Source organism: Cydia pomonella, chromosome 2 (genome assembly GCF_033807575.1).
Source record: "Cydia pomonella isolate Wapato2018A chromosome 2, ilCydPomo1, whole genome shotgun sequence".
NCBI lineage: Eukaryota > Metazoa > Arthropoda > Insecta > Lepidoptera > Tortricidae > Cydia > Cydia pomonella.
This window is the reverse complement of record NC_084704.1, coordinates 24,927,793-24,948,586: the sequence shown is the minus strand read 5'-3', so window position 1 is coordinate 24,948,586 and position 20,794 is coordinate 24,927,793. Positions and strand designations below refer to the sequence as shown.

The 20,794-nt window shown below is 40.4% G+C and overlaps 1 protein-coding gene across 1 annotated transcript in view; it reads right to left on the bottom strand.

Moving 5' to 3' along the window:
- Positions 1-235: 235 nt before the first annotated feature.
- The window catches only part of LOC133534729 (disks large 1 tumor suppressor protein), a 69,523-nt gene continuing 48,964 nt past the window's right edge, over positions 236-20,794 (bottom strand). Inside the window, exons 11-22 of the mRNA XM_061873974.1 lie at positions 18,740-19,005; positions 17,728-17,861; positions 16,987-17,106; positions 14,521-14,644; positions 12,274-12,382; positions 10,793-10,834; positions 9,313-9,381; positions 4,573-4,722; positions 3,826-3,998; positions 2,439-2,548; positions 2,147-2,238; positions 236-2,016 (exon numbers count right to left, since the gene is read on the bottom strand). Of these exons, the coding sequence (XP_061729958.1) occupies positions 1,910-2,016; positions 2,147-2,238; positions 2,439-2,548; positions 3,826-3,998; positions 4,573-4,722; positions 9,313-9,381; positions 10,793-10,834; positions 12,274-12,382; positions 14,521-14,644; positions 16,987-17,106; positions 17,728-17,861; positions 18,740-19,005 (1,496 nt within the window). The 3' untranslated portion in view covers positions 236-1,909. The remainder of the gene's footprint in view (positions 2,017-2,146; positions 2,239-2,438; positions 2,549-3,825; positions 3,999-4,572; positions 4,723-9,312; positions 9,382-10,792; positions 10,835-12,273; positions 12,383-14,520; positions 14,645-16,986; positions 17,107-17,727; positions 17,862-18,739; positions 19,006-20,794) is intronic.

Here is a 20,794-nt window from a genome sequence, read left to right as displayed (position 1 = left end):
TTTTTTGAGGACAAGACTTATTAGAACTTGAAACTCAAAGTATATATGTATTTCTCTACTTTTAGCAAAACTACATTCAGAGTTTAAAAAAAGTTGAAAGTGGAAATAAGCCCTTTTGAAAAGACACTCCTCATTTATTATAGGTATTTCAACTTTCGTTGAACAGTCCAACAAGGGTGGTGATTATACTAGAATAGGGTAAATTAAACGAACGGAGATCAGGTAAACTCAAATAGAATTTTCAACGTAAATAATTTTTATTTAAACTAGTCTATTGAACATCACTAACTCATAAACATTGTACATCTGCAAATATGGGTTCCTAATAATTAAAATGTTAAGACTTCATTAATAATGACTCTAAATTAATAATTTACACAGGATAGCATGCTTGATTAATTCAATACCTACTTAACGCGATAAAGTAAAATAAAATAAATACCTATTAAAATAAAACATTTCCATTATAATAATTGTTAATACAGTTGTCACATATTAAAAATAAATTAAAATAGTTCTATTACATAGCATTGAACTGTTATATACATTATATCAAGGTTTGATAATTATTAAGGAATCACGACTAGCTATCGCAAACTACCTAAATCTAAGTATAATAAAACTTGAATTATATTGATAAACCAATTAAAATTTGAAAGATGATGTATTGCTAATATATTGATATCTTTGGCAGGTAGCTATACAGGACCGACGAGGCGAATGCAGCGCGTAATTACAATAAAAGCTAGTCGCAATTCCTTCGTCCGAAGTAACTGACTATAATATCAGTAGATAATATTTTGTCATGAAATTAAATAGCTATTTAACACATCAAACTTAAAACTAGTTTAAGTACGATGGGAATATTTATGGGTTCCCAGTGTTCCATTACATTATGCAATAAAATAAAGCGACGTAAGTTGATATAACAGTAAAGTATTGCATCCTCAGATGGCGCTTTGTGCCATATTTGCAGATGGTCATTCTATTATTCAGTAAGAAAATAAAATTCTCAATAAATAAATGTCAAATACTATTTAAATTGGTGAGACACTTCACACCAGATAACACAATTGCTTACTATAAAAATGATCAACAAACAACTTGCACCGCGCCTAATGTGTCGGGGAGGACATTAGAGTGCAGAATATGTCATGAGATTCAGTGGCTACAGTAGTTTGCCGCTTGAGCAAATAATCCTGATAATGCAACGAGACTTAGCCTAGCCATGGGCGCGTGAGGTGGGCGTGGGGCTACTCCTAGATTACACTAGAACACGACGGCCGACGTATCACCGGCCGTCCATAACACTAGCTTGTAATTATTATACTATGTCAACATCACCGGTGCACCGTGACTCGTCAAGTAATAGTAATAACTTCACTATTATTAAACTTTAATAACATGACGAAGATTCAAAATGTATCTAGCAACCTGAGTAAATTAACATGTTAATACAATTTTAAATTTGTTTAATGTACAATCAATTTACATAGGTAGTCAATCGAAGCGTATAATTATTAGTGGGATTCTCCGAGTAACTAAATTTAGTATGTATAGATAAATAAGGGAACAATACAACTCGATACAAACATCGCGATCGGTCAACACTATCGCTAGTCAATATATCCGCACGATAAACTTAAGCGTAGTGCACATACTACAACGATTAGCGAGTCATTGGTCAACTTTACGCACGAGTGATAATTTACATTAAATAGATATTTAAAACGGTAACTTACGCTAAACGAACTCCGGGATGGGGTATCGACGAAGCGGCGGCTACTCGTTAAACTATAAAGGCGACTTTATCGGGCTCGGGCTCGGGCGCGGTCCTAATGATTGCTCACGGGGCCGGCGCCGGCGCCGGGACTCGCCACCCCGCTGCGGCGGGGACGGCGGCGGGCGGCTACAGCGGCTCGCGGCGCGGCACCCACACGCTGGGGCCGCTCTCCGCCGTGATCACGGCCTTCACCTTCGAGTAGATCTCCTCCGGCGTGTCGCCCGTCACCACGGCTGCGAACACGACACGCTGTTAGGGACGCCGCTGAACGGCCGGGCGGCCAACGCTTCGACATTCAAGGCGGGCGGGACAGGAAATATTTGGGTTTAGCGATTATTAAATCTAAACAACTCATTTACTTACCAGTAAAGTATTCGGCGAACTCCTGTTCCATTTTCAGAGCGCGCTCAAACGTTTTCTTTGCCTGTTCCTCTGTCATCCTCTTATTCATTTCCCTAAAAAAAATTAAAGCACATTTAAGCTCAATTTTTTTTCTTAGCACTTCCTACATTTTTTACAATGTGATTATGATCATTAGATAGGTAGATATTAGTTAAGTGACAAAAAAAACGCGTGGGGATTGGGGAAGTTTGAGATGGTAAATCGTAACTTATTTTTATTCTGAGTATAAATAGCACAGTTAAGAAATACTCACATTATAGATTCTACACTCTTTGGTTTAATAAATATGGCTATTGGATAAAGTTGTGCCACTTGCAATCTCTTAATGGCATTTCCGCTCACGTCTAAAATGCAGTGTTTACCCTGGAACAAGTAAAATATATGATTAACCGAGTGTTAGCGAAGGTCTCCGTTTCAGCTTGGACAAAAATGCTTTCGTATGCTCAATGTTCTCCTCTACTGGTCGCATTCCTTAACAATGCTAACCGCTTAACCCTTTACCGGGCTAAGGGAGATATATTTCCCACATACGGCACTTCAAACTTGTGTTCTATTTTCGATGAGTAAGACTGACAATCGATTTTCATTTTTGAACTGTCAGCCTGATAAAGGGTTAAGCTCCATAGCGAACGAAACGCAACTGTCACTGTCGCACTTATCACCTTGGCCTGTTAAGGTCTGTTCCTATTATCATTTTATCACATTAAATTCATATATAGGTAAAGTCTGGCAAGCCAACTTTATCAGTACAAAAAGGCGGCAAATTTGAAAACTGTAGTACCGAAAATATTTAATTTTGCGCCTTTTTAAAATTTGGCTTACCAGATTATAGTTAAGTATGTCATCGCAGTCCGTCTAGTATTTTGTTACAATTATAATATTTATATTACAGTATTTTTTATTTGTATTATTTAAGGCTATAAAAAGTGCTGGCGGTCTAGCGGTAAGAGCGTGCGCCTTGCAATCCGTAGGTCGCGGGTTCCCGGTGGATACAATGAGTTTCTCGGAACTTATGTATGAAATATCATTTGATATTTACCAGTCGCTTTTCGGTGAAGGAAAACGTCGTGAGGAAACCGGAATTATCCCTAGTTAACTATCTGGTTTGGAGGGTCAGATGGCAGTCGCGTTCGTAAAAATTAGTGCCTACGCCAATTCTTGGGATTAGTTACCAAGCGGACCCCAGGCTCCCATGAGCCGTGGCAAATAGCAGGGAAATGCGAGGAAAATGATGATTTAAGGCGTCCCTATCGAAGCTGCTGGGAACCTACTACGAAGTCGTCAACATCACAAAACACGAAGTTTTTTAGATTGTCTTAAGGAAAATCAATGCTGCTCAAGAGGCAATAGAGAGTTATGCTTGAAGTTACCCTGCGAGAACGAATTTAGAATGATTATACGGATAATCCTCAGGGGAAATATTAGTGTTGTTATGTGCAACGGCGGAGCACACTGCTGTAGAGCCATACGGGGAATAAATATATATATGACCGTCCATATGATAAATAGCGCGATGCAAGGAGCAAAGCGATTGTTTTTAAAACCTATCCGAATTTATACAAAGCTGCTACTAGCTGCCATCCAAATGTGACCTTTATATATCATGATAGATTTGACCGACTAATCGGCCATCTGAGTACCTTCTCGGCGACCTCCCTGACGGAAGCGACGGAGGTGCCGTACAGGTTGTCGTTGTACTGGCCCGCCTCGATGAACAGGTGGTTCTGTATGTCCCTCTCCATCTGCTCCCGGCTGCCTACGAAGTGGTAGTCGCGTCCGTCCACCTCGTAGTCACGCCGTTGTCGCGTTGTGTCTGTAAAGCAATATAATTATTCTATCACACTGTACCAAACATTCGCAGTGATGGTCATACATCAGGAGATTTCCACCCTTATTAATATACTAAATATTTTTTTTAAGTATACGAAAATATCATTTATACGCTAACATATGTGTTACAAGAAAGCGATTGTAAGCCTTGAACGTATAAAAATTAATAAAATAATCGGGTAAAGTCGAATGTAGGACAATTGCGTGTCAAGTCTGCCTTACACGTTTAATAACGTATGGAAGGCAAGGAATAGAATCTCCATAGGCAGAACTGTTGCAAAAGTGTCCAGCTCTTAGCTATAAATAATAGTTCCAAATCTCTCCAGAGTAGCGCTAGAGTAGCTAAGAACCTAGGCGTTATTGACGGAGTGAAGTGCGCTGTCAATGATTAGATTTTTTTTAAAGTATTCTATGTATTGTAGCGCCACCTATTTACGGTTTTTTGTCGGACTCTACCTTCCATATAATAACGTTATATTCAAAGGTGTCGAAGGTTGTAGGAAACCTGTAGCCAGCGAAATAGGTGTGGAAAATGTGTTAAGTAAAGGCAAACTTACGGGGCACGCAGCTGCCGAACTTATCAGGGAACTCCGATATAAGGTCGTCGTTGATGCGGTCCTTGAGGGGCCCCAGGATGATCACCGGCCGCGTGTACGAGATCGTCAGCTGCTGCACCGTCTCGTACGACAACACCGTCTCGTCTTGACCTGACACGACAACCAACATAAATATAACTCACAGACATTAAACTTAATTGACTAAAACCATTATATTCAATTAGTTTATGACTTGAATGAATTTAATTATGCACACTTGAAACTTAAGTGAATTTATTTATGTGAGGTTTATTCATTAATGAAAATTGTGACACTAGTTGTCTAGGTTTTCGAGGGCCACATTTCGTGATACATAAATAATCGTACCCATGATTGATCACATGATCTTAGATGTTGCATGTTTTGCTTTCGACTTGGGTATAGGTAAGATTTTTTGGGGGTAAAATAGTCTGTTTCTGATTTTTTCTAGGTATACCTGTGACAAACTATCGCTATCCTCTCCGTGTGTGTACAAAATAAATTTGAATTGTACACCAAATAACCTGAATACATAAAATAACCTAGTAGTTAAAATAAAGTTGACCGCTAGCAACAGCATTTACATTGCACATACGTAGATTTCAACTAATTAGGCGGCCAAAACTCGCTATCCGAAAAAAAAACTAATGATAAGATAACCATTTACTCAGGTAGTAAACAGTTCCGGGAATACAATGGGCACCCCCTCCCACCCTTCGTAGATGCGCAAGAGCTTCCCTCAGGTAGTCGGAATTCGATAATCGCTTAACGTGTACGTGTCTGTTCTCGTCGCTCCTAAACTTACAACTTTTGTAAAATTCATATTTGTTTTTTAACTACTTATTTTCGAGTGTCAGTGATGGATTGCAGTAATTCAGGTAAGAACCTATGTTTTTTAATAGTAACTTTTTTAGTTTCTACTGCCTTTGATAAACTTTTAATTTTTCAAAGATAGCTCTATCAATAAGTCAGATTTTTTGTGTTTCTTACAATTAAATATGTCTTTTAACTAACTTAAGGGTCCGTCCGAGCAATGTTTTCTTTATTTTTCTATACTTTACTTATTTTTCTATCATACCAGTAAAAAATTAGCCGCGGAAACCCGCGCGTTTCCCAAATAAGAGCATTTGAATCTTAGGGGTCGAAATTGACAAAAAAACCCAGTTTGTGCTAAATTGTATTAAATCTAATTATTTTTTGTTTTAGGTCCGTCTGGTACCTCGGGTACTAAAATAGTGACTCGGAAGTACCTGTTTCAACAGGTACAAAGACAAAATTTACCAAGTTTAAGGGAAAAACTCGATTCGTATGAAGATTTTCTTTTGATACGTTATGGAGACACCGAAAATGCTAAAAAGTGTTTGAAGCAAAGGTATTCTTATATCAAGACCGAATTCATGAAAAGATGGATGAAAGCCAGTAAACACGAAGAAGTTTTCCTAAAAAACAACCGAGATTGGTTAGAAGGAACTTTCGAGATTCCGATAGAATCGGCCTCTCGTCAAGGTAGGCCAGCAAAATCTTTCGAAGATTTAAGTGAGCGAAGCAAAAGAAGAAAAACGGAAGAAGTCCGCGCGACTTTGAAGCATGACGTCATCATCCATGCCGCACAATCTGTTTTACAAAACACTGGGCAAAGGAATGCTTCAAAAGTTCTCAAAGAAATTACTAATTCGCCGACACGAGCCAGCAAATATAGATCTGCCTATTCTAAAGTGAATAACGACGACGACATGTTACCTCCACTGACGCCTCTGCAAGCACTTCAGATGTTCGTGGAAGCTGATCTTTCAAGACGGCAATATGACATAATAAGAGCAACAAACCCAAAACATTTCCCTTGCTACGACTTGTTGCTAAAGGCGAGACAAGAATGTTATCCACCAGAAGAATCCATGAATGTCACAGATACTTCGGCTTTTATTAACATCAGACCCCCTGATCAGCTCAAGCAGACAAATCAAGAAACCTTGTCACAAAGCATTCCTACCTGAAACTATAGAAATGTTGATGGCTGCCAAACCAAATACTTCTAGAGATAGCCAATAATCTTTGAATTCTCTCAAAGTAAAATATGTGTTTAAGTAGTTTTATTTGTAATAAGTATATATTCAAGATATAGATATATATGATATTTTACCATATTTATGCTTGTAACTAATAATTCATACGACGTTTTTATTTTGTTGGTAATTTAAAAAATAATTTTTATTTTTTGTATTTTATCGATGTAAATATGTTGCATAATCAATAATTATATTTTTTTTCGGATCAAGAGGAGTTTATTTTAATTTCCTATTGTACGTATAGCTATTTTCCAGAAAAAAATATTTTTGGCCGCCTAAATAATTGAAATCTACGTATGTGCATTGTAGGTCTCTATTTTCACATCAATAATTTATATATATAAAATGGCTGACTGACTCATCAACTCAGAGCCTAAACTACAAACGCTAGAAAGTTTAAATATGCACATCAGGTTACATTTATGACGTGTACAAAGACAAGAAGCAATTTTGAACTCAACCTAAGGGGGTTAAACTCTAAGGGGGTTAAAAAGGGAATGAGAATGTGATACAAGTTTCAATTTGAGCTAGGAAATTGAAACTTCGTTAAAAGGCTTATTAACACACAAGAAGTCATTTCAGCATTTTTGAAAATTCATCCGTTATGGTGGGGAAATACCTTATAAGTATTACAAAAGCAGAAAAGTGCTTTCAGCATTTTTGAAAGTTCTGTTTAAAAAATTGTATCGAGTGCGATTTTTTTTTGAGCAAGGGACTTGAAACTTTGTAGAAAGACACAATACCTACTGTAAAACAAGAAAAGTATTTCAGCGTTTTTAAATATTCATTCCCTAATGTGGTGAAGGTGAAGGTTTTGAAGTTGGTACCGAGAAACAAAAAGTAAAACACACTATTTTTGAAAACAAAAAAGTATTTTATTTACAAGGGGGATAGAAGGGGTGGAAAAATACTTTTAGAGTTAGAGGACTTGAAACTTCGTGAAAAGGCATTCTATTGCTTCCTCTAAGTGGGTTACGAGCAGAAAGTTCGTGTCTAGAATGCAGACGGAGGAGGGGCGGAGTGTTTGTATTTTTTGTTGAAACTGTTGTCAAATTATTAACCCAGCTGATGTGTTTTACAGCACCTGCACGATATTTAAATAGCTTTACAACAATCAACCAAAAAATCCACGCGAACGAAGTCGCGGGCAACAGCTAGTCAGACATAAATGCTAGATGAAGATGACACAGACTTTCATGTGAAGACCTAGTCAAATATGAGACTGCCTTAAACCTAACTAATCCCTGTTTTTGTACCCCAGCCCCCAGATACTAAAAAGGTAAACAGAGTTACTAGGTATTGTACGGTTAAACAAATTAATTTATAGGTTCAATTTATCAAACGATACATACAGAATTCCTAGTATTGACGATTGTCAAAACAAAATCAATCGGGTTACTTGTTCCCATTACCCTATATAACAAATTTAATACATTATGAATATTCAATTTGCTATTCATAATCCTACAATTTCTTACTGTAATAAAAGTTATTGTTGTAAGGCTTCTTACAGACAAAATACATAAATATGGCCCTCACTAACCTTCACTCTATAGTTCCGAAGCGTGCTGGATAACTATGTACGCAGTAACTCACAAACTATTATCAGGCGTGCAATACCTACTTCTACAAAAAAATTGGCTATTGGGAGTTTGCGATAGTGATATTACGATTCTCAAATACTGAAAAATTGTCATGTAGACGTCGGTGGTTAATAATGTAGTAAGATGGAATAGTTATCGTATTAAGTATATAAATAAATATTTTGAGTGTATGTTAGTATTATGTGTTTAGATATAAATATACTACAGATATTGATTTTTAATGTTTTGGTTCGATTGAGATGTGTCTTGTTTTGTCAGAGTGAACCTATTTTACATAGTTTATAATCACTTGTTTTCCTCATCCAATTGAAATAGTGCGAGTTCGTATAAGTGTTGTAAAACGTATAGTAGTTTATTTAGCAGCAAAACTTACTTATAACTCGAACTGTTTCAGCCGGCTGACGCTTTGTCACTACCTACATTATTTCTATTACATGCTTGTACATTTTTTCCAGAATACGTGACAATATTCAGCCAGAACTAAGTAAAGCATAAGGGAGGCGCTTTAGTTAATCCTCGCTAATATAATACTACGAGACCGAAGTGTTCGAAGCGATTGTGCACATCGTAATAGACACTGCGTTTGCTAAGCAAGTAAATAATTACAGCGGCCCTACGTCATAGAAGCGTATAACAAACTAAATCTAAAAACATCAGCACAGCATAAATTCTGAAAAACTGAAAAATCAAGCTCGAATGGTATGTCGTGAAGTCGTATGTCGATGTTTGGTCGGCATGCTGAGTGCGGTGCACGGTGGGCGTGGCGCTGGCGTGCCATGCGTGCGGCGCCGTGCGTGCCGCTGTCCACGCGTGCTTCCAGTGGCCCCCCGCCCCTCTCGCGCCGGACCCCATCGGGCGCGGTGGGCCGATCGTTTATCGCGTTGTATGATTGTAAAAAACAACCCAACATAAAGAATGACAACATAATAAAAAAAAAACTGGAGTGTTATTGAAATGAAAACTACGTCTCTAATTGATGATCATAACCAGAATGCGGGAGGTAAGGTATCGGCTACGGCACTCGCAAGCTACGCCTCACTCCCAAAACTTACTCTCGTCCTCGAGATAAATGAGCGTTATCTCCTCCATCATGGGAAGTTCCACTCGGTACAAGATTTCCCCTACACGTAGAAAAATTAACGTTACATACATTTAAAAACTTTAAGAAGCGCCCGGGCCGCGCCGGAGGTTTAAACTTTAGAGGACCTTCCGGAGCGAGATATCCCGGCCCGTAAGAGACCGACCGATTTAAGGAGTCGGATGAGACAGAAACTTTGAACTCGTGTCATGAGTAGCTTTAGGAAAAAAAAATGCAAAAGAATAATACGCGCGAGTAATTGGATGAACGGGTACGGCGGTATGCCGGCACGTAGGCAACTAGAAGCACGGGACGGGTCCCGGCGCGCGCCGCCGACCCACATACACTACACGTGAACACATCGCATCGCCCACTCTCTCACCACCCAACCCTGTTTATCTATCTGTACCACTCGACAAGCCTGATCGATGTAATTGCGACCCAAGTAAAAATAATAAAATGATGAACACATTAATAATTGCGTTCACGAATTGTAATTTCGGTCGCAAAATAGGTAAAAAAATGTTGATTGTTATCATGTTATCAACCTCCACGATTTTGTTCCAAAAAATAGCCTATAGTAAAAAATAGCGTCAATTTATGAACCATTTCTACATACGAACTATATGTATAAACCATAGCATACGAAAGCACTAAACAAAGTTGTGTGGCAAAGAGGTGTTTGACAAAAAATACTTAAATACTTTCTAACACGCAACGGTAATAAAGTACATAGCTTGTCGTCGGGTCGCTCACAACATCACAGTATATTCGACAAGCGACTATGATGCCGGCACTGGAGTAACAACTAAAACCTATAATAATAAAGCACCGTCATGCTTTACCATAGACACTACAAGCGATAGTTTACTCACACAGATCCAGGACAAATTTGAAATTCAATTTAATAGTAATAAGACCAAATGGACTACTTTAATGAAGTCTATTGAATTGAATTGTGTGAAATTACGCAAAGAGCCCGAGGCCTGACGAGACATCCATACCAGTAGTATACTTCGAGCTACATAGATTAACTATGCAGTAAGAAAGTAATATTATACTTAGTAATATTTGGGATAAAATATAAATGAACATATATACGATTATTTCAAATATACATACACATTATACATAATTATAATCTTGTTAGAAGTTACTGCAGAATGCTAGCAAGTGTGGAGGAGTCAGATGATTCATAGCAACACAAGTCACATCATTAGTACGGTCTTGTAACATAGAACCTATATAACTGTTATTCACGTGTAACTCGACGTGTGCGAAATATCTGTGGTTAGAATAAGCAAATAGCTTTTATAGAAAAACGTCCTATCTTTAATACAGTGGTTATTTAGCCAGCCGCATGAAAAAAACTGCGTAAATGTCCTACGATACGATAAACAGCGAAATAGCGAATGTAATAATGTAAATAGAGCGGTAAACATATGTGCACTTACCATCGGCGTTAGTGTCCTCTTGTGTATAACAAAGCATGAAAGCTGTAACAAAATGTTTTGGTTGAGGTTTAGATAACAGAGGCGTAGGTGATATAACCCCGCTTCTCGATTTTATAGCAGTACAAAAACTGTCCGCAAGACTTTACGGTTATAGTCGTTCGATTTGAAGCTTGCCCGAAGCGGCTAATCTTTTGTCTATTGTTAACTAAAACCGCGCGTGCCACTACCTGCAAAGAAAAGGGACGTATAATTCTAATTGGCACCTGAGCGCGGGCTAGTCCAACGCTCAAAAAACCAGTGTAGGTGCGCTCTCCGATAACGCGCCTTTGTTGTGCATATCGAGGACACAATTTAGACTGGTTCGGTAGCGTTCGACTCGCCGGCACTCAGTAACCTTATAGGGACTACACAAGAAATCGCAAATTATTTTTACATTTGTTCATTTTCAATCTTATTTCAATTACCATAGGAGTTGTAATTAAATAACCGGTTAAAGTTAAAACCGGGCCCTTTTTTGCAGGTAGTGGCACGCGCCGTTTTAGTTAACAATGGACAAAGGATAAGCCGTTGGGGGCCAGCTACAAATCTAACGACTATACTTATCAGCAGGGTCCGTACATTTCATGCCGTTGATGCAAAAATGACGTAATTTAACATACAGGGAGTTTTTTTATAACACTACAAATTTTGATAACTTACTTGTTGACGGGTAGAAAAATAAATACTTGTTACGAATTAGACTTAGATTTAATACAATCACGAAAATTATTAACTGGGCATTAAAAAATAAAGTACGTAATTGTGTTTTGTCGGGTTATTCCCACTAGTTACCACCAAGTTGTTACCAGTGGTAACTACTGGGATTTTTTTTCCCACCTTTTACCACTGGTAACAACTTGGTGGTAACTAGTGGGAATAACCCGTTTTGTCGACTACTAGTCATTGTATCGACGGCCAACTTGAAGCAAATGTGGAGTACACAACAACTAGTGAAAATAATCCAGTCACATCAAAAGTTAGGCATTACCAGTATTTGCAGGCTTACCAGTTTGGGTAGGCATTCTTCATTACTTGCGTGGATATGCGAACACATACATTGAACAGCCTAATAGCCATTCCACCCTAGCGGAATGTATAACTATAAACAAAACAACCCAACCCAAACTGGTTTACGGAGACTTGGAGAGATAGGTTGCATTTGTAGTGGAAGACAAAATATTACCTACCCAGTAGGATTTCCAGATTCTCGTTGACAGAATTTGTAATGCTTTAAAATCAGGGTATTTTAGCTAATAACTTTCCCATACTCCTAGAAGTTTCTCGGCAAACCCATTAGACAAGCCGTTTTGAGAAATGTGCTACCAGACAGGATTTATGGAGAAAGTATGCATTTTTACATTAGGGGCAAAGCATACTTTGTGTAATTAGTAACGAATAAGTATAAGCTTTGTTAGAAGTTTGTAACCGAGAATGGTACTTACGTTCCTGATCGGACCCGTCTTCAGATTTGCCATCTTCTCTGCTCTTCATGAAGGGGAATCTCCTACTAAAGGACAAGGTCCGTTTTTTTCTTTCTAAAGTTGATTGGCTCTGGAAATACGTATAAAAAGTATTCTTAACTGATGAACATGTATACGCCCTGGCCAGTCCAAGGGACGCATTTATGCGTTAGAGGGAGTAAGTGATATTGCTATCTCATTCCACCGCATAGCTGCGTCCCTTAGACTGGCTTACGCTGTGCCATCGTGTAGAGGAGCCCTTATGTAGGCCATACCGCGAGCAACATTGACCAATGTAATTGAACCAACCCCGAAATCGCGAAAAATATTTAGCTCTCTATAGAAAACATCTACTTCTGGTCCGCCAAAATGTATCAAACAGACTTTTTTTTTTTTGAAAAACGCTTAGTATTTTTCACATTTTTTTTTCTATTGGGTACTTGAGAAATGTTGAATATTATAACAAAATTAAGCTAAACTGATAGAAAATGAGCCATTCATTATAAAAAAGTGGAATTTAAAAAGACATATTAAGATTATAAAAAAATACAGGGCAGCAAGGTCTCATTTTTTTTTTTTACTTTCTATATAGAATAGAAACATATGGTATCATTCGATTCCTTATATTTTATTGAAAAATAAATTGTACGACAACTAAATACATAAACCCAAATATTTCAGGGTCAAAATAGCAATTTTCTTGATCTTACATACATTTAGGTTAGGACTGACTGATGTATTGTGACGTCACATTACAATATGATTTTGTTAAAGGCGTTTCAATCGTCGAGTGCGAGCGACAGACTCTAACTCTCATTTCAGACTTTGGTGTTCCATACACGGTGTAATATGAGGAAACCGAAAGATTCTAACAGTGTATTCCTGATCAGATTTAGAGACAAAAAAGTCATATAAACTTTTCTGTATTTCGCCTAGTTTCAAAGTTAATAGCAATTTTTTATTGTAACTTAGTGGAAAACGATTTTTTGATGGCGATGATGGCATTATGGGGCGTACCTAATCTAAATATCCTTATTGATAGAAAAAATCGTAAAAATTAATTTTCATTGCCAGTTTTACCATTAAATTTTATGTACTTGTACAAATACATTCAAAAATTTGAAAAAAAAAAAAATTTTTTTTTTACTTAAACTCATATAACATTTTCTTCTTTCCTTCTTTTGGCCTCAGAAGTGCGTGGTTAAAATCTTTCGGTTTCCTCATGTTACACTTACACCGTGTATAGACATTTAATCTTCAGGAAAATTAAGATCGATTGACATTATTCACAAAAAACTGTCAAGTAGCCAATTGTGTGAGTTCAGCGTCGGCAGTACTCACAGTGCTGACGGGCGTGCCCTGGCCCTGGAACTTGACCTGGCGGTCGCGGGCAGTACTCGGTGCTGACGGGCGTGCCCTGGCCCTGGAACTTGACCTGGCGGTCGCGGGCAGTACTCACAGTGCTGACGGGCGTGCCCTGGCCCTGGAACTTGACCTGGCGGTCGCGGGCAGTACTCAGTGCTGACGGGCGTGCCCTGGCCCTGGAACTTGACCTGGCGGTCGCGGGCAGTACTCACAGTGCTGACGGGCGTGCCCTGGCCCTGGAACTGGACCTGGCGGTCGCGGGCAGTACTCACAGTGCTGACGGGCGTGCCCTGGCCCTGGAACTTGACCTGGCGGTCGCGGGCAGTACTCAGTGCTGACGGGCGTGCCCTGGCCCTGGAACTTGACCTGGCGGTCGCGGGCAGTACTCACAGTGCTGACGGGCGTGCCCTGGCCCTGGAACTTGACCTGGCGGTCGCGGGCAGTACTCAGTGCTGACGGGCGTGCCCTGGCCCTGGAACTTGACCTGGCGGTCGCGGGCAGTACTCACAGTGCTGACGGGCGTGCCCTGGCCCTGGAACTTGACCTGGCGGTCGCGGGCAGTACTCACAGTGCTGACGGGCGTGCCCTGGCCCTGGAACTTGACCTGGCGGTCGCGGGCAGTACTCAGTGCTGACGGGCGTGCCCTGGCCCTGGAACTTGACCTGGCGGTCGCGGGCAGTACTCACAGTGCTGACGGGCGTGCCCTGGCCCTGGAACTTGACCTGGCGGTCGCGGGCAGTACTCAGTGCGGACGGGCGTGCCCGGGCCCTGGAACTTGACCTGGCGGTCGCGGGCAGTACTCACAGTGCTGACGGGCGTGCCCTGGCCCTGGAACTTGACCTGGCGGTCGCGGGCAGTACTCACAGTGCTGACGGGCGTGCCCTGGCCCTGGAACTTGACCTGGCGGTCGCGGGCTCGCTGCTTGCGCTCCCAGCGCTTCTTCGACGGGATGATGCCGATAGCGTCGGGGTCCGTCGTGTCCAGCCGTCTGCGACCATGGGAACGACAGAATAAACAATTGTCAATCGACAACCAAGTCAAATCAAAAACAACAGATTAAACGCAACTATGTTTCTAGTTTTTCTTTTATTAAGTAAGCAAAGATTACTTGTCTTTGTAATACAGGGATAGTCTTTAGAACAATAATTATGCACATTTTAGTCAAGGTAGTTTTTATAACTTTACAGTTTTGAATCTGTAACGATTCTAACAATTATTATAAGAGGGCTGCCTTTTAAGTCTTGTCGTTTAAAAACATTATACATTTACGCATCATACAATTACATTACAATAAAAACATTGCAGGAGGTTTTTAAACGACAAGACTTAAATGTCGTTTAAAAACCTCCCGCATTTTTTTTAATATAATGTGATTGTATGATGCGTAAATGTATAATGTATATGGAAATAATTTTCTGGATTAAATAAATTTCATTCATTAAAAAAAGTATAGTATTTTAAACTTTTTGAATTTAGACTTTCGAAACAAAAGAATGCTTTTTGACTGTGCTATAATTTTATTTATTAATTTAAACTTTATTGCATAAAATATATACAACAATGTACAAATGGCGGACTTAACACATTCACTGCCAGACAAAAAACGGCGCACTACCCCAGAAACCGGTGGTCTATAACTGCGTACAAAACAACCCGTCCAGCGGGTTGTCCGGCATCTGAACAAAGTTCACGAGCGCCTACCAGGTGGGTTCCCGGCAGTGAATGTGTTAATGCCAAATGGCATTCTCTACCAGTCAACCATAGGGCCAAACAGAGATACCTAGAATTAGTGCAGAGAAAGAAATATATTGAATGAATAAAAAAAGTAAATCATACTTATAAACTATATAAATAAATAATAACAATATATAAACTGCCACATATTTATAAAATACATACTATAAATATAATAGTGATGGATATTATTCGAACTCTTGTTTTAGCAAAGGATTACGTAACATCCGCTTGAAAGAAAAATTACTTGGAGCTTGTCTAATATTTAGAGGGAGTGAATTCCAAAGACGACCCTGCCTATAGCCTGGACGGCGAAAGAGTTAGTCATGAAACCAGTACGGTGTACCAATTTTCAATAGCTTTCGAAGAGGGTTAAGGCGAATTCCGTGCTTTGAAGAGCTGACTTCTGTATTCAGTACCAAAGCACCTCGCCTTAGGACTGTAGAAAGCTGGTATTTGGACACTGCAATCTCAATAACAAACAACGTGAAGGTCGTCCAAAATCCGCCGTAACCCTAGAGAACATCGACACTGTGAGACATCTGACCGTCGTCACGTGTAAGGAAGTTAATCTCGCGATGGATACCACATTTGCTGAGCGATGAGCAAGAAACGGCTCGTGTGTGTCATAAAACTATGCAACGTTTTGGCCGTGGAGTCAAAACACGTCTACGATATGATCAGTGGTGATGAATCTTGGATTTATGCCTATGATCCAGATTCCAACCAGCAGTCGACTGTTTCGGTCTTCCAAGCTGAGCCAAAACCGACAAGTCATACGTTCTAGTAACACTTCGAAGAAAATGGTCGCGTCGTTCGTGGCAAAGGCTGGTCACGTTGCCAATGTTGTGCTATAAGATCGTAAAACGGTTAATGCTGACTGGTATGCGAGAGTTTGCTTGTCACAAGTTATCGCAGTTCCGAATAAAAACCGAAACGCCGAATAATGATGCACCACAACAATGCCAGCTCTCACATTTCCCGAGTGACAAAAGCGTTTTTACACAAGGAAAACGTAGAAATTCTGGACCACCCACCGTATGGCCCTGACTTCAGCCCTAACGATTAACGATCTTTTCACGTTCCCAAAAATCAAACAAGGTCTTTGTGGTCAACGTTTTAGCACACCCGCAGAAGCGGTGGACGTATACAAATTGGCCATTTTGGCCACTTCAGAGTGGAATAAGTGTTTCCAAAACTGATTCGAGAGAATGCTAAAGTATATCAAATATTCTGGTAATTTTTATTTTAAACAATAGGTAATGATAATATACTTCCAAATTGTCTGTGGTTATTTCAAACGACACAACTTGAAAAGCAACCCTCGTATAAGTTGAACAGACCTTAATAATCAAAATAAAAATACAAATTAAAAAAAAATAGTACCTACCTTAAAATACTATTAAGAAATTAATAACTTTAAAATGACTAACATTCTATTTATACATATATGTATATAAATGGAGGAGCTGCGGTTCTACTTACACATACCCAATGTGTTTGCCATTTCACCAAAACCTTTTACGATTAGGCTAGATTTTCTGCGATATAAAAAAAAAGATATATATTAAAGAAACCAAGAACAGATATAAATACCTGGCTTGCCACCATTCGTCGTCTGACGCGTTGGTTACGTGCAGAATGTCGCCGTATCGGAATGGAAGCCCCCGAGAGGGTAGGCCGTCGTCCTTTATCGGGTCGTAGTCGAAAAGTGCTCTGTACAATATTAATGAGTAGTTACTGTTAATTCACTCTAGATCTAATCAGTTCCACAGGTTTTTAATGTATAAACAGACTATATTCAGATGTGTAATGACATTTTATTAAATCTGCCACTGATACGTGTTGTCCAGTGATACGTTTCTTAACCCTTTGAACGCCACGCCACGTCATCGTGAACCTTGTCGGAACGCACGAAGGTTGATATTAGTCTGCAGCCGCCCGCGTCAGTTGACGTCTTGGCGGTTGAAGTGACAACAAACACATGAATAGTCTTTGATAGCGGCCACAATGACCACTATAGTTTATAAAGGATAGCAAAGTAGGCAGAGCGATCAGAACACATCTAGGCGTTGATGGCATTCAAAGGGTTTGTTCAGGCCCTTGTGGCATATAAGGGCCTACGCTAGCTGACGCGGGTGCACGGAGCGGACGAGCGGGTTAACGAAAAATAGTATGAGCAACGCTAACTGAAGCGGACGCGTGGGGCGGATTTCACCTACAAATAGCACCCGCGTGCGCACGCACGGGCGTCCGCGTCAGCTAGCGTAGGCCCTAAGCATCAAATGTAAATAATCCAAAATTAGAAATATCAAAATAGTTATTCTGATTCCTCACCTGACATACAAGGATCGTTTTTGTGACGTCCGCAAAAGTGTGTGATGCTGTTTCAGTTCATTGATTCGAGCTTCAAACTTGTTGTACTCTTGTGGTCTATATACAACTGTCAACTTTACATTCTGTCCCGTTCCCTAAAAACACATACACATTTTTTTTTACTGTATCACAAATATGAAGAATGATTGTTTGTTGTTCTGTATATTTTCGATATGTACGTTTGTTATAGAATATTAATTCATTCGTTCATTTTCATTTATTAATTCATCGCAAGATACAACTAAGAAGCTAAGCCATTCAAGCAATAATTTCTTTATATTACTTTTTGTACACAAGTTTTTATTAGGGTTCCATAGTCACTAGGAACATGAACCCTTATAGTTTCGCCATGTCCTCCGCGACTTTGCTCTGTGATCGTTAGTGCTAGAAAGGAGCAATTTGGCATGGATACATAAATTATGCATGGCAACAGAATGGTAAAATAAAAACTGGAAAAAATATTTTTAGGGTACCTCACATCAGTGTTGGCCGAACGTTAATTACAATTGACCGTATTGAAAATTAACTACAAATTTATTACAAATGGAACCGTAAACTTTAATGGCTTCATATACAAAATGTTTCTTTTTTTTCGTTTTAACCCAATAGTGTGGGTTATCGTTAGAAGTCTTTTTTTTTTAAAGAATATGGGTCTCCAACAACCATTTTTGATAAAGGGTATATTTTCGGAATTAATCGCTCCGAAAACAATGCACGTGTGTCCTCCTCCCTCCCCCTCTAACTTTTGAACCATGGGTTCATAAAATAGTAAAATTAACGCTTAATGAAAACTATCCAGCAGTTTTTGAATTATTGCGTAAGGTAGGTATTCTCTTATGCTTATAATATACATGATCTAAGTATCATTGTGACAGAATGGTAACTACGGAACCCTACACTGAGCATGGCCTAACAATCCCAACATGCTCTTGGCCGATGAATGAATGAATGAATCAAGGACAGGTTATGTTACCTTTAAAGCTTTGGCCGCCTGCTCGTGCGTGGCGTTGGTGATGTCGGTGTCGTTGACGGCCAGCAGGCGGTCGCCGCGGCGCAGCTCGCCGGAGCGCTCGGCGGGCCCGCCGGCCAGCAGGAAGGACACGTAGATGCCGTGCCCGTCCTCGCCGCCCACGATGTTGAACCCCAGCCCCTGCCCGCCCTTCTCCAGCTCCACCACGCGCGGCTCCTCCGTGCTGTCCGTCACGTCCTCCCGCCGTAGGGAGTTGGCGACGCTCGACGCTAAAAATAGACAGGACTACTCATTGCGGGGGCGACGGCAAATGACAGCATTGACAGCTGTGTGATAAGCGACCTGAGGTTATGGAAACAGCTGACGCTATTGTGGGGATTAATTTATCATCCACAATCGGGTTTCCGGGTTAATCTTACGAGTATCCTCTATATAATCAATAAAAATGTTATTGTATTGCATAAAACTTGAATTTATATGACTGGTAGTTTTTCACTGTATGTATTCTAATCAATAATCGAGTTGATACCGGCAGTTATTTGTCAGTAAAAAAAAACTATACTCTTCACTTCAAGCAAAGATCCATTCTGTAAAGAAATTAGTGCGTCTGATCACAAACACATTACCTTTCATCATAAGGCCAGTACCATATTTAAGTACCATTTCAAACAAGTTTTATCTTGTTAGGTAATTAATTTTTCTCCAACTTGTAATGAAATGTTAACATGACTTACTTCAAATTAGGTCCGGAAATAGTACATATCAGGTGCGATGAGTGATGATGATATGTAAAGGAATTTCATACAGCCTTACACACCTAGGCCTGTAATAGAACCTTTTTTGTTTTTTAACGTCAAATAATGGCACGTCTTGGCATTCAACTATAAAAAAACCTATAAGCAAAATTCTGCCAGTATGCTTTTTTTCATTTTTTTTGTTTTTTCTTTTTTTTTCTTTTTTGTGTTTGTTAAATATTACTTCAGGGATTCGAAGGGGAACAAAAATTTCATTATTTTTGCGCTACGACGCACGGTTTAGAAGATACAACCCCAAAAAGTTTTATTTTTTTCAGTCATGCAGAAATCTTTATAGGGCTGTATCTCCTAAACCGTGCGTCGTAGCGTAAAAATAATCAAATTTTCGTTCCCCTTTCGGTAACAACAAAAAACACAAAAAAGAAAAAAAAGAAAAAGAAAAGAAAAAAGTGTAATGGCGTGCGTGGTAGCGCCAAAATGATTACATTTTTGTTCCCCTTCAATACTCCACCCACTGAATAACCTATCACATTAGGACATGAAACAATCATCATCATCATCATCCTATTTTTTTTTTAATTATTTCATTGCAAGTTTGAGAAAAGCACTATACAAATCTCGGCGGGAAAGGAGGTTGCCGGCCGCGTCTCCCTATCTTACCTCGCTACGCTCGGCCGTCTATATCTACTTGGCCTGCAACCCTTCGTTTCCCGTCCTCTATAGTAATGTACTATATCGATAGCGATAGATAGACCAGCACCAGCTGCACGCGCTCGCCGGACGCCTTCAGCGCGGCCACGGCGTCTTCGTGCGTCACGTTGTCAGGTGTACGTGCTTGCGCTGCTACACAGAGGACACTCACGCGTGTTGGCGCGCGAGCTGCGCGGCGAGGGCTGACCGGGTGGGTGCGAGTGGCGCGGGCCCGGCACCAGAACCAGCTGCACGCGCTCGCCGGACGCCTTCAGCGCGGCCACTGCGTCTTCGTGGGTCACGTTGTCAGGTGTACGTGCTTGCGCTGCTACACAGAGGACACTCACGCGTGTTGGCGCGCGAGCTGCGCGGCGAGGGCTGACCGGGTGGGTGCGAGTGGCGCGGGCCCGGCACAAGAACCAGCTGCACGCGCTCGCCGGACGCCTTCAGCGCGGCCACTGCGTCTTCGTGCGTCACGTTGTCAGGTGTACGTGCTTGCGCTGCTACACAGAGGACACTCACGCGTGTTGGCGCGCGAGCTGCGCGGCGAGGGCTGACCGGGTGGGTGCGAGTGGCGCGGGCCCGGCACCAGAACCAGCTGCACGCGCTCGCC